General features: G+C 39.5%; 1 protein-coding gene and 1 non-coding gene across 7 annotated transcripts in view; both read left to right on the forward strand.

Annotated features, from left to right (window-relative positions):
* APP (amyloid beta precursor protein) overlaps window positions 1–14,147 on the forward strand; it is a 291,865-nt gene that overhangs the window by 226,609 nt on the left and 51,109 nt on the right. For all 6 annotated transcript variants that reach the window (XM_023190001.1, XM_023190010.1, XM_023190020.1 and 3 more), the window contains 2 exons: window positions 207–335; window positions 1,216–1,315. In XM_023190001.1, coding sequence (XP_023045769.1) covers window positions 207–335; window positions 1,216–1,315 — 229 coding nt within the window. The remainder of the gene's footprint in view (window positions 1–206; window positions 336–1,215; window positions 1,316–14,147) is intronic.
* LOC111527361 lies at window positions 13,919–14,023 on the forward strand. Its single transcript, XR_002726641.1, has one exon. It is a non-coding gene; the product is annotated as a U6 spliceosomal RNA (small nuclear RNA).

Consider the following 14,147-nt stretch of genomic DNA (forward strand, 5'->3'; position numbering starts at 1 on the left):
TCTTGTGGAAATGAAAAGCAGCCGATCTAAGTAATTACCCATTAAGAAAGGAGTAGGAGAAACGTTTAGAAGGGAGACCTGCAGAAAGATGATTCATAGCGTGTTCACATCACCAGATGCATTAGTGGAACCTCTAACCCAACGCCAGTGGAAGAAGCAATATTTTGCACAAACTTGAAAAAGAGTTTTTCATTTTCCTCCCACAGCCTCGTCACGTGTTCAATATGCTGAAGAAGTACGTCCGTGCAGAACAGAAGGACAGACAGCACACCCTAAAGCATTTCGAGCATGTACGCATGGTGGATCCCAAGAAAGCTGCTCAGATCCGGTCCCAGGTACGCGCGGGGTATAATCTTCTTCTGCAGCTTTGACAATCCAGGATTCTTGCTTCTTGGGTTGAAGACAGGATCCTAGGCGTTCTCCGAGCACTTATAGGTGTTTTCCCTGTGGCAAGAGCTCTTTAACTTCTGGTAAATTCTAAAAGCTTGTCTTAAAGCAATATGTGGTTTGGCAATTTTCTTGACTTGTGAAAATAACAAGAAATATAAAAATCTTAATAGTCTACTGCTGACTGCTAAGGAACTGAATAAAACCAATGACTAAAATGAGGAAAGCAAAAGTTGTGTAAACTAAAATCTTGAAAACTGGTTAATAAGTATGGCTTGCAATCATAAACCTACCGCAATGTTTAGATTTAATGTGAGCCTAAATGAAGCCCGGTAATAATGTATTTTATACTCCCCGCTTCCCAGAGGCTGAAAACTGGGATCCACCTTAGGAACTCTGAAATTTTAAATTTTCTTGAGTGGAAGAGTTAAAAATATATATATAGTTAGCATGAAATAGCCAATCAAATTGAGATGTGTTGTTTTCTATGGGGAAATTTGCAAAGAAATGTATTGAGGGCATCAGGGTCTGTTTAGAGAGCCTCAGTATTAGGAATCAGACTTGGAAGAGGTGGCCTTTTGAATTGGCTGTTATAAGCATACAAGATAATGGTCAGTTTAAAGATAAGCCTTAAACCTGAGCTTAAAAGTTAGAGAACAGAAATAGAGAACAAGAAAAATAAAGTTGTCCTTTCCGTTAAACCTTTTAGCAGTAGCAGTGTTTGCCAGTTTTATTTTGAAAGTTTGTATCTACCTGCAGTGCTTGGTAAGAAAGTAACCATTCCTACCCCAGACATTGTTGACCTGGAGTTGTCATCCTTTAATGCAGGTTATGACACACCTCCGTGTGATTTACGAGCGCATGAATCAGTCCCTCTCCCTGCTCTACAACGTGCCTGCCGTGGCCGAGGAGATTCAGGATGAAGTTGGTAAGTAAGCTGTTCTTTTGATGCTGCACATGGAAGTGTATTTTCCCCCAGAGGAAAATTGAGGAAGTAGTGATCTGTTTGAGGAATATGAAAGTTAATAGAACAGGCTGTCTTTTATGATGAAACTGTCAGGATGGAACTAGCTTTCCAGCCTTAGCAATTGAATCAGTTCTTACCTCTCCATACTTGTAAGACTGGAGGAATGTCACCGGATTTAGGGTGTAGTTTTGTAATAATTGGACACTTGTTATTGAATTATACATGGCAGCACTATTTTCTAATTTGCCCAATCTTGTTATGGCTCTCAAATTATGATGCTTTGGTTCTTTACAATTAATGGGGGGGAAAAACTCACTTTTCATCTTTTCAGGATCATGATTGTTCCATCTTACAAATGGAAAAGCTCAAACTGAAAATTTGAGTAACTTACTGGCCTGTGTCACATGCATTCTGAGTAGCACAGCCAAAACACGTAACTGTGACTTCTGACTTTGAGGTTATTGTTATATTCAGTAAGTCACAGCTCTCTCTGATGGCGGAGCGGGGAAGCCATGAGTGTTCTTTGAACCACACTGTTGTTTAAACTTTAAAGATAGTGGACTATTAAACCTGTATTCTGAAATAATTATACTCTCACAAGAACTTGGAAAAATAGTACAGAGAGGTCCCATGCGTCCATCACCCGCTTGCCTCACCAGTGACGTCTTACATAACTACAGTCCATTATCAAAACCAGGAAACTGACATTGTGTGCCCACTGTCTTTTATGTCCCTACTTTTCCAAATGACTTTCCTAATAACTAATGATTCATTTAAGGTCTCCCATTTCTGTTTTTCTTGGAAAGGGAATAAAATATCACATAAGTCTCTGTCAGCTGCCAAAATGCCCGTAACTGTTTAACTTTACTTCACAAAAGTACATAGATGACGATTATGTTGGTACATCTTTCAACGTAAGCGTATGTACCTATACTGGAGATTTAGTGTGTAGTCTACCAACATATAAGCAGTATGTGTCTGGCATATCCTTCCCCATAAAGAATCCTGCCCTTTGTTAATTAGGTTGGAAATAGATACAGGTTATCATCTGGAATCAGAACACCCAGCATGTTGTTGATGGATGTACCCATTACAGTAAGTCCAACTTTGAAGTGCCTGAAGCACCGCTCAAGAGAACAGCTGGCCCTCACTTCTTCCATTTTGTGCCAGTGTTATTCTGCTCCTTCTTTCCTGACTTACACGGCCTTGTAAATGTTGTTTGTATTGCTGTGAAATACTTGGCATGTGTCAGGTGATGATGTTCTGTTCAGTACTGCACATTAATGGATGGAATCGGAAATTATACTTTGAGCTACATAACTTGCAAAAGAAACCTCATTATTCAGGGAGGCACAGTGTCCCAGCACTTTGGGAGGCCAAGGCGAACAGATCACATGAGGCCAGGAGTTCAAGACCAACCTGGCCAACATGGTGAAATCCCCCTCTCTATTAAAAAAAGAAAAGGAAAAAAAGCAACTTCATAGTGTGCCAAGCTTTTGTTCAGAAGGAGCAACTCAGTATTGAGCAAGAATTCATGACGATAGTAGAGGTGGAGTTTTTAGTCTACACCATGAATTGAGAACAGAGATTTCCAATTAATTTTTCACTGTATCAAGTTTCTTTAGCAAACGAATATACTTTTCAGGTATACTTGGAGAATAGACATCAGTAAGGAACCTTTAAAATGCTGTATATTAAATAAGTGTAAAAGAGTTCTCCAAAAAGTTGTAGAAGATACAAAATCAAATAATGTATCAGTCTTAATGAACTGAAGCTAAAATCTTCTAGATAACGTTTTTTTTCTCACTATCTTAAGCCTGTTTTCACATGTGACTTCAGTTGAAGTGGCATAGGCAATACCAAACTATAGGGAAATAAGCCACTGCAAAGGACTAAAAAGTTGATGACCAGTATTCCACCCTCACCCAGCAATTATTGTTGACTCTTTATAATTAAATTATTAGAACTTTTTATTTGGCACTATACTGCTGAACACATTAGCCAGTAATTAGTCACACTTCCACAGAACAGATGGTGCTTCAGATATCTTGAGTATTACAAAATATCCAAGAATAGGACAGCACAATAAACTTCAAATCTCAGTAACAGGGAGGATATTTAGATAGTTCGTATTGTGGAATCTTTTTCTGTCAAAAGAAAAAAAAGTCAGCCATTAGGTTGGATTAAGAACATTTTACATATATGCTCTTTGTGTGTATGTGTTGTGTGTCTGTGTGTGTGTGTATGTAATGTGTTCTTAATCCAACCTAATGGCTGAGTTTTTTTTATTAATGACGATATATATATATAATGACGTGTGTGTGTGTGTGTGTGTGTGTGTCATTCTAAATATACTAGATGCCACATTCTGAAAGACAATCTTTTTTATTTTATTTTATTTTATTTTGAGACAGAGTCTTGCTCTGTTGCCCAGGCTGGAGTGCAGTGGCCGGATCTCAGCTCACTGCAAGCTCCACCTCCCAGGTTCACGCCATTCTCCTCTCTCAGCCTCCCGAGTAGCTGGGACTACAGGCGCCCGCCACCTCACCCGGCTAGTTTTTTTGTATTTTTTAGTAGAGACGGGGTTTCACCATGTTAGCCAGGATGGTCTCGATCTCCTGACCTTGTGATCCGCCTGTCTCGGCCTCCCAAAGTGCTGGGATTACAGGCTTGAGCCACCGCGCCCGGCCAAGACAATCTTTTTTAAAAACCTTTCATTTGGAATCATGGATGCTTCCACTTTTAAATGAGTGTTCTCTATAGAAAGAGAAGTTTGCAGTAATGAACCCTGTACACTATCTGAGCTCCTAGTGTCAAAGCTACAGAACTGGTTCGCTGGGAAGAATAGCTTTTCTGGGTTGAACCTAGCTGTCATCTATAGTCCTTTTTCATTTGAAGGAACGTGTAAAACAGTACGCCACTTTTTAGTAGGAATATAGTTGAAACTTCAGGATTGGCCACGGGTGCTAATTGCTGAAGCCAAATGTTATTAGAGGTTCCTTATGTTACTCTTTTTACTTTTGTGTGTGTTTGAAATTTCTCATAATAAAAAGTGTCACTTTTAGCTTACTTTCTAAATAGGTTCTTCAAAGATTTTTTTTCCGGGTTATGTCTTGTACTCTTTCTAATATTCTCTGATTAAATGCTTTGTCATTAGTCTGAGTTGCATTTATTTGCCATTTCTATATATAATCAAATTTTAGATTTGGAGTCAGTTCAATACAGATAAGATACTAAAATTCAGAGACACTGGCAAAAGGAGAAAATTTTAAAGTCCCTAAAAATGCATGTCTTTTGTAGAAAAGTTTGTGCTTATAAATGCAAGCAATTAGGATGTGCTTAATGCAGTCAAACATCTGTAGAGAGGTACAATGGTTTAATTAAATAATGGTAACAGGTGCTTTATAGATAAGAGGTTTTCACCAGTCTAGGGAACTGCCAGTATCTTTAGTGGGACAAGTATGTCTGCTTCAGTCAATTACACTTCCAATTAGAACTCTCTTTTATGAGTGAAAGGAAGAATGGAGTCATGCTTAGAAAGAAAGAGTGCTGTGCGTGAAGGGGAAAATTGACATCAAATTTGTGAGCAGTAAATTGCAACCAGAGCATAGGGTTCATCATGCTTGTGAGTTCTGGCCCTGGCCCTTTTCTCTTCCATTGTGCTTCCCTGAGGCATCCTGTCTGTTTATGCTACTTTCCCACTAAGTTCAGTGAATCCCAGATTCATAGGCCTAACCACAGCCAGCGTGCTGAATCCCAGTGCCATATTCCAGACCCCAAATATCCCATGTGCCTCTGAACCAGCCATCAATGTGTGTAAGACTCATGTCCTTCTGGAAATTTACTTGTTTTACACACACTATTCTGAGTTCTCTTGGTTGGCCTACACTTATCCATGATGCCTTCCTCTCTCACGCATTATTTCTTATCAGTTGCAAGTCCTGTATATTCTGCCTCCTGTGTTCATGTGAAATCTCTGCATATCCACTACTTACTTGAGATCCTGTCCTCTCATCAGTGTCATTAGACTCCCAGCCAATCACCCTACCCCTTCTCTCGCATTGGCTCCCTCCCACTTCAATTCCTCCTTTTCGGAACTACGCAACTTCCCTGCAGGAAACAAAACAAAACAAAACAAAAACAAAACAGCTGTAGGCTGGGTGCGATGGATCACCTGAGATCAGGAGTTCAAGACCAGCCAGGCCAACATGATAAAACCCCATCTCTACTAAAAGTAGAAAGATTAGCCGGGCATGGTGGCAGGCGTCTATAATCCCAGCTACTCAGGAGGCTGAGGCAGGAGAATCACTTGAACTTGGGAGGCAGAGGTTGCAGTGAGCCACGATTACACTATTGCACTCCAGCCTGGGCGTCAAGAGCGAAACTCTGTCTCCAAGAAAATAGAAAAAAAAAAAAACTGCTTGTGGTTTTTCCTTGCTTGAAAAGTTGCACCTTTCAAGATTCAAGTAAAATGCCCAAGTCCTATAAACCCTTTGTAATTTGCGTAGAGAACAGAGAAAAGAGCTGGCAATTGAGTGACAGCCATGTAGCCAACTAATAGTGCCTGTTTGTGATCATGCTGATGGTCAGGTTCTTTCTTTAAGAATGTCCCCCCCTAAGGTACAGAACCCCCATATAGAGATGTGGCTTTCTTGTATTTCACACAAAGGCAGCATATGGGCTAGTGATGACACCGGGGAATTCAGTGGTAGCATCCCCAGTTTACAGCTGAAGAAACTGAACCTAAGAGAGGTTACCAACTAGCCCCGCCCAGATAGTAAACTGATGAAAGTGGGGTGGAAGCCAAGACCTGCCAGAAGTCCAAAATCCATGTTCTCTCTCCTACCCATTTTCCTCTCTGAAGTAGAAGTTTCCCCTACTTAACCTCAGTTGGAAAGCACTGGGTATCCATCTCCAATACCATACTCTTAACTTGTAGTAAGTTATTTGTTTATATCTCTACCAACCCTCTATCCTGTGAACTCTTCCAGATGTATGTTGGACATCCTTGCCTCCTCAAGATCCAGCAGGGACCCTGGTACTTTTTAGATATTAGTAATTTTAAATATAAGGTTGAAGCCAGTCCCCAGGATAAAAAGGCAGATGCTCCTTAACATGGACTGATCAAGTGGGCTCCTCCATAACCCTAAAGAACTGCCCGAAACTCCTTCCTTGACATCTAGCATAAGTGCCACACAAAACAGATTTCTTTCCTAGGCCACAGCATTCTCTAAAGCTGTGATTGATCAAGTCAACTAAATGGATGCAGTTGGCAAAGATAACAAAGCATAAATCAGGATTCAGAGGACTGTTATTAATAAAATTTTACAACATGGTCCTTTTTTGTATCATGACCCTCTGCTCTTTGGTCGTCTACCCAGTTCACATACCTTGACACTTGATTTAATTATGCTGCCCTCTTTGACCGCCAAGCACAGTCTGAAGCTATTCATGTGACAAATAAGTGAATTTTCCTGTTAGTTGTGTTATAAAAGGCCCATGTTTTATTTTTTTATGTTTTTTATTTATTTTTTTTTTGAGACAGAGTCTCACTCTGTCGCCCAGGCTGGAGTGCAGTGGTGCCATCTCGGCTCACTGCAAGCTCCGCCTCCCAGGTTCACGCCATTCTTCTGCCTCAGCCTCCCGAGTAGCTGGGACTACAGGCGCCCGCCACCACGCCCAGCTAATTTTTTGTATTTTCAATAGAGTCGGGGTTTCACCGTGTTAGCCAGGATGGTCTCGATCTCCTGACCTCGTGATCCGCCCGCCTCGGCCTCCCAAAGTGCTGGGATTACAGGCGTGAGCCACCGTGCCCGGCCCATGTTTTATTTTATAATTTCATATTTTTTCATTCCATTTTAATTATTATGTGCAAGTTCCCAGGCTCAGTCATTTATTACTTAATGTTTTTATAAACAAAAAAGTTATTTTCAGGCAGATTATGAAGATTTCTTGCAAAGAATGGCCTCAGGCATTGTTTGTATATGGATAAAATGTCCTTCTCTGTTTTAAATCACTATGTAGAACTTTCTTAATATTTTTTTCATTCAACAAATGATGGAATCATTATTTCAGTGAAAATATGGCTGCTCTTCAATGTTCATATTCTGCTTTAATTATTTTTTTAATCCTTCAAAAGGGCAGAATCCGTTTATCCCTTCAACCTTTGCTTTGTGAAATTGTTATTTAAAAATGATTGGTGTTTTTTTGTCCTTTGTAATCTTCCTTAAATCTCTGCTAAAAGGATTCTATTCTACTGTCTGTATTGGCACTGAGGTTGTTTATCAAAGTGTGCTTCTCTTTGCAGCTACCTCAAGGCTAAAAATGTAGCTCTTTTCAGAGATGGCTGTTTTACAAAATGCTGTAACAACCAATTTATGAGAAAGGCAGTAGGAAATAAAGAGGGAACAAAGGCATAATTGTTTCATATCCATTTTTTTCTTCTAGCATTCAAAATTAATAAAAACATGAATTATTATAAACCAGATGCAGGAAAGATCTCTGCCGGAATAAATCCATAGTGAATGGGGTGAGATTGAAAGTTGTGGCGGGGAATCAAGAAATTCGCAATAATGAAAGAATGCTTATTTTTTATTACAATTTTACTGTGGCCTCTTCATAAAATGTTCCACTTTTCAGGAAAAATGCAGCATGGTTATTTCAAAGACAGTGTTTCCATATTCTGTTTCTAATAAGCCTATTGATTTGGGGGTTTAGTGAGTCCAAAGTAGACTAGGTTTAAAATAGAATATTTATAGCACCTCTCAGTCCAACAAAATAGAAAATTTAATACTATTGAGAATTTCAAGTATCCCTATGTGTAATTGTTAATCAAGGATGAACATCAAAAAAAAAAATCATAAAAGCAAATAAAGTGAGAGAGAGCTGTCACTTTGTTCTTATAAGAACATAGCTGTCACTTTGTTTATCATAAGAAATGACTTTTAAATGTATATAGATTCAATAGTTTACAACTGACTTAAGTATTTAGATATAAGAACTTTTTTTTTTTTTGAGATGGAGTCTTGCTCAGTCACCCGGACTGTAGTGCAGTGATGCGATCTTGGCTCACTGCAACCTCCACCTCCCGGGTTCAAGTGATTCTCCTGCCCCACCCTCCCAAGTAGCTGAGACTACGGACATGTGCCACCATACCTGGATTATCTTTTTGTATTTTTAGTAGAGACAGGGTTTCACCATTTTGGCCAAGCTGGTCTGGAACTTCTGATCTCAGGTGATCTGCCCACCTTGGCCCCCCAAAGTGCTGGGATTACAGACGTGAGCCCCCGCACCCAGCCAGGAACATTTATACTTACTATCAACAACCAAAGCCTTGTTCCCCCATTGGTTTCATAATAGTCCCAGAGCCCCTTATTCATATTTTCCCTAGTGTTATTAACTAACAGACATGACCTATAAGTTCAGCTGCCTATGCCTAAATGTGTATCTTTGACCCAAGACAACTTCTCTTCCAAAATAGAGCCACTCATTTATAAATGAAAATGCATTGTCTAATGAATGGACCTACATGTGAAGTATTTTATGCTTCAAAGTGGCAAAGTACAGTATACTATTAAGACAGCCTCTTAGTTTTCTGACAGTTGTGAAGGGGTGGCCTGCCCCTCCACACCTGTGGGCGTTTCTTGTTAGGTGGAAAGAGAGACTTGAGAAAAGAAATGAGACAAGGAGACAAAGTGTAGAGAAAGAAAAAGTGGGCCCAGGGGACCGGCACTCAGCATACAGAGGACCCACGCATCACCGATCTCTGAGTTCCCTCAGTATTTATTGATCATTATCTTGACCATCTTAGAAAAAGGGAAGTGGCAGGATAATGGGATCATCATAGGGAGAAGGTCAGCAGTAAGACATATGAATAAAGATCTCTGTGACATGAATAAGTTTAAGGAAAAGTGCTGTGCCTTGACATCCGTATACAAACATCTCCATAAACCTTTTTAGTACATAAAGAGCAGCATTGCTGTAGCAAGTCCCACCTTTCACCCTAAGGCGGTTTTCTCCTTTCTCAGTAAACAGAACATACAATCGGGTTTTACACCGAGATGTTCCATTGCCCAGGGATGGGCAGGAGACAGATGCTTTTCTCTATCTCAACTGCCAAGAGGCCTTCTTTCCTCTTGTACTGGTCCTCCTCAGCACAGACCCTTCACGTGTGTCAGGCTGGGGGACAGTCAGGTCTTTGGCTTCCCACGAGGCCATATTTCAGACTATCACATGGGGAGAAACCTTGGACAATACCTAGCTTTCCTAGGCAGAGGTCCCTGCAACCTTTGGCAGTGTATGTGTCCCTGGGTACAATGAGATTAAGAGAATGGTGGTGACTTTTCACAAGCATACTGCCTTCAGGCACTTGTTTAACAAAGCACACCCTGCACAGCCCAAAATCCGTTAAACCTTGAGTCACCACAGCACATGTCTCTTGCAAGGACAAGGTTGGGGGTAGGGTCACAGATTAACAGCATCTCAAATACAGAACAAAATGGAGTCTCTTATGTCTACTTCTTTCTATATAGACACAGTAACAGTCTGATCTCTCTTTCTTTTCCCCACAAGTTAGACTGCCATGTTGAAATGTCTCCACACATAGATACAAATGTGTGCATGCCGGTACACTTCATACTTTAGGTCCCCAACTGGTCTGTCTACAGACTTGAGGTTACAGACCTCAGGTGTTGAACTCACCCATAGTGGTGGCTCATAGAGTGATTTGTATGCATTTAGCTCTCTATGCCTTTTTTGGTTGTGATAATATGTAAGTTCTCTTTTTCTTGCTTTGGAGTTTAATTATAGAATCTGTAAATATAGTGTATGTCATCCAGATGATCTGTGGAAGTCATTGATAATGACCTTTAAAAGTTCACATGTAATACAGCATCCATTTTCCTGAATGATTTTTATAGTTTTCCCATTTGGCAAACAGATACTTTCTTTTGTGTATTTCTACTCCATAATTTTAGGAAAAAGTAAATCATTTTAGCTACATTAAAAAAAAATACACTTTCTAGGAATAATCAATGTAAAAACTGTTTCCTTTTATTAAAAAAAAAAAAAACTATCTCTACCATTCTGTCAGACAAATTGTTGACCTTAATATATATAATCCAGTGCAGTATATTGATCTTGTTTATTGTGCTCCAAATGGACGCTGGCAGAAATTTGATGAATTAAACATGAACCACAGTGTTTTCTTCATGCCATTGCAATGATTTATTATGGATTATTTTGTTCAGTTCAAATAAATGATGTGTGTTCAGATTCTTTGACCATTTTTTTAATTGGGTTGTTTACCTTTCTTACTTTCTTTTTTTTATTTTTATTTTTACTTTTATTTTTATTTTTGGAGGCAGAGTCTTGCTCTGTCATCCAGGCTGAAGTAAAGTGGCACGATCTCAGTTCACTGCAGCCTCCGCCTCACGGATTCAAGCGATTCTCATGCCTCAGCCTCCCCAGTAGTTGGGATTACAGGCACGCACCACCACACCCAGTTAATTTTTTGTATTCTTAGCATAGGAGAGATGGTGTTTCACCATGTTGCCCAGGCTGGCCTCAAACTCCTGAGCTCAGGCAACCTGCCCACCTCGGCCTTCCAAAGTGCTAGGATTACAGGTGTGAGCCACTCTGCGCTCTGCCTGCCTTTATTATTTATTGATTTGTAAGAATTTTTATATATTCTGGATACTATTAAATTCTTATCAAATACATTATTTGCAAATATTTTACCCATTCTGTAGGTTGTATTTTCACTTCCTTGATAGGATCCTTTTGACACACACAAGTTTTCAATTTAGAAGTCTGTTTTATCAGTTTTTTCTTTTGTGGCAGTTATTATGATATTGTATCTAGGAAACCATTGTCTGAAACAAGGTTACAACAATTTATACTTGTGTTATCTTCTAAGAGTTGTAGTTTTAGCTCTTACAATTAAATCTTTGATTCATTTTAATTTTCATATATGGTGTGAGATAAGGGTTTGACTTCCTTCTTTTGCATATAAATATCCAGCGTCCCAGCACCATTTGTTGAAAAAGACTATTCTTGCCAGGTGCAGTGGCTCATGTCTGTAATTCCAGCACTTTGGGAGGCCAAGGTGGGCAGATAACTTGAGCCCAGAAGTTCAAGACCACAATGGGAAACATGGCAAGACCACATTTCTACAAAAAATTATACAGGCATGATAGCATCTTTCTGTAGTCCCAGCTACTCAGGAGGCTGAGGTGGGAGGATCTCCTGAGCCTGGGTAGGTTGAGGCTGCAGTGAGCCTTGATCATGCCACCTGGGCAACAGAGCAAGACCATGTCTCCAAAAAAAAAAAAAAGAAAGAAAGAAAAAGGAAAAAGACTATTATTTCCCCTAGTGAATGGTGTTGGTACTATTACACAAAATCAATTGTCCATAGATAATATGGGTTTATTTCTATTTCTTAAGTCTTAGTTCTTTTCTTTGATCTGTGTGCCTGTGCTTATTGTAGTAACGAACTGTTTTGATCATTGTAGCTTTGTAGTAAATTTTGAAATCAGCATGTGTGAGTCTGTTACTTTTGTTCTTCTTTTTCAATATTGCTTTGAGTATCCAAGGTCTCTTGCATTACAACATGAATTTTAAGATCTTCCTCACCCCTACCACCATTTCTGCAAAAAAAAAAAAAAAAAAAAGTGAGGATTGCATTGGATCTGTAGATCATTTGGGGGAATATTTATATATAAATTTGTTCATGATGTTTTAAACAACACTTTAACTACTAGAACTGATATCTGGTGTGAAATGATTCCGCCTTGAGCCCCATTCAGGAAGGTTAGTATTTAGAAGTAGCAAGAGAATTGATTTAGTATGCTGTCATCTTTTACTCCAAATTATGGTGAGATTCCAGAGAAACTATTTGTGAGCTTTTCCTTAAACCATAATGACTGTGACATGTCAGTAGTTTTTGTCTGTTTTTATGCCATTCTTTTATTTTTGTGCGTGTGTGGGCACCTCAACCAAATGGATGGAGCCTGAGGCAGGGTCTCCCACGCCAAAGTCTGCTGTTTCTTTTGATGATCCAATACAGTCCCAAAGCTATTTTCTCAACTCACCAGCTTGTTTGTATGGCCCTGTAATTTGAAACAAAATCTAAAAAGAAATCTGAAGTAAAATGATTAGGGAGTGAAGTCAGACCACAGTGGTGGCTGTGGGACTACTTCCTGGCATGGAACACTGGAGCAGATGTGTCCTGATTTTTTTGTTGAGTCTTGGGAACAACCAATGATTTTGGACTGGAACAAGGGCTGGTTATTCTGTTTTTCACAAGCATCTGCCTTCAAGGTTCATTTTTTTAAAAGAGGAGGAAAAAAAATCAGTGATGTTTGCCACCCTGAGTATGGAGATGAATCAAAATTGAGATTAATTTTGAAATATGTTTCCACAAACACTAACTGGGAATGACGTGAATTTGTTTGATGTGAGACAGAGTTTGGAAGGCATGTTAATTTGCTTCTTGGTGTTCAACTCAGAAACAAATTTTGCATGTATTCTCTGAGTAAGCTCCGTTATTAGTTAACAGTTTTCCTGCCATATACGCTATGGACTACTTTAGAAAGCAAATCATAGAACGTTAGTTATAATATCTCATCAAAAATAGTGGAGCCATCTATTAACTCCAAGTTATGAGACGTGTCCAAAGGAATGTTGACTTGGTGTGCAATCTAAACACTATTTATGAAGAGGCTTTGGACTTGGAGCATGAAGCAGGTGGTCAGAGGTCAAGGCCAGGGTGTTACTTAATTTCCGCTCCTGTGGATGGATTCAGTGACCTCAGATAGCACATTTAAAATAGCATGTTTTATGTGTTTGTTTTTTGATAAGTATGCATTTACATATGCTCATGAAAGCGTGAGTTAAATCTTACTTCTTTGAAACAGTGCTTGGCAACAACTTATTTTGTCTTGTACGTGTCTCTTGTGTCTTTGCTTTTGGTTCTGGGGGCATTGAAATTTGTCTGCCCATCCCCTGAGGACAGATGTTTAGGTGTGGACCTATGTCTTCAGCTTCCTGTATAGTATTGAAGTTGCTATAGCTGCATGTTCTTTAAAATTTTTATATATGTGATTTAGTTGTTAATGCTTATGATTTTTAAGTATAGTATTCTGATAGCAAATAGATTTTGTCAAATAAAAACTAACTTTATCATCACCATTGAGATATCACTAGGTATATGACTTAGTTCTGTCACCACTTTCATTTGTAAGGAAGTCTTAGAGGTTTTCACAAGTGTATATATGATAGACTGGGCACGGTGTAATCCCAGCACTTTGGGAGGCCGAGGCAGGCAGGAGTTTGAGACCAGCCTGGCCAACATGGCAAAACCCCATCTCTACTAAAAATACAAAAATTAGCCGGGCATGGTGGCACATGCCTGTAATCCCAGCTACTCTAGAGACTAAGGTTGGAGAACCACTTGAACCTAGAAGGCAGAGGCTGCAGTGAACTGAGATTGTGCCACTGCACACTAGCCTGGGCAACAGAGGAAGATTCCATCTCAAAAAAAAAAAAAAAGTGTATGTATGATGCTTGCTTTAGCAGCACATACACTAAAATTGGAATGATTAAAGAGAAGATTAACCTGGCCCCTGTGCAAGGATGACATGCAAATTTTGTAAAGTGTTTTATATGGAACTTTACTTATATGAGGTACCTAGGGTAGTACATTCATAGATACAGAAAGTAGAATGGTGATTGCCAGGAGCTGAGAGGATGAGGGACTGTGGAGTTAGCGTTTAACGGGCACAGAGGTTCAGTT

This window comes from Piliocolobus tephrosceles, chromosome 19 (genome assembly GCF_002776525.5).
Source record: "Piliocolobus tephrosceles isolate RC106 chromosome 19, ASM277652v3, whole genome shotgun sequence".
In the NCBI taxonomy this organism is placed as follows: domain Eukaryota; kingdom Metazoa; phylum Chordata; class Mammalia; order Primates; family Cercopithecidae; genus Piliocolobus; species Piliocolobus tephrosceles.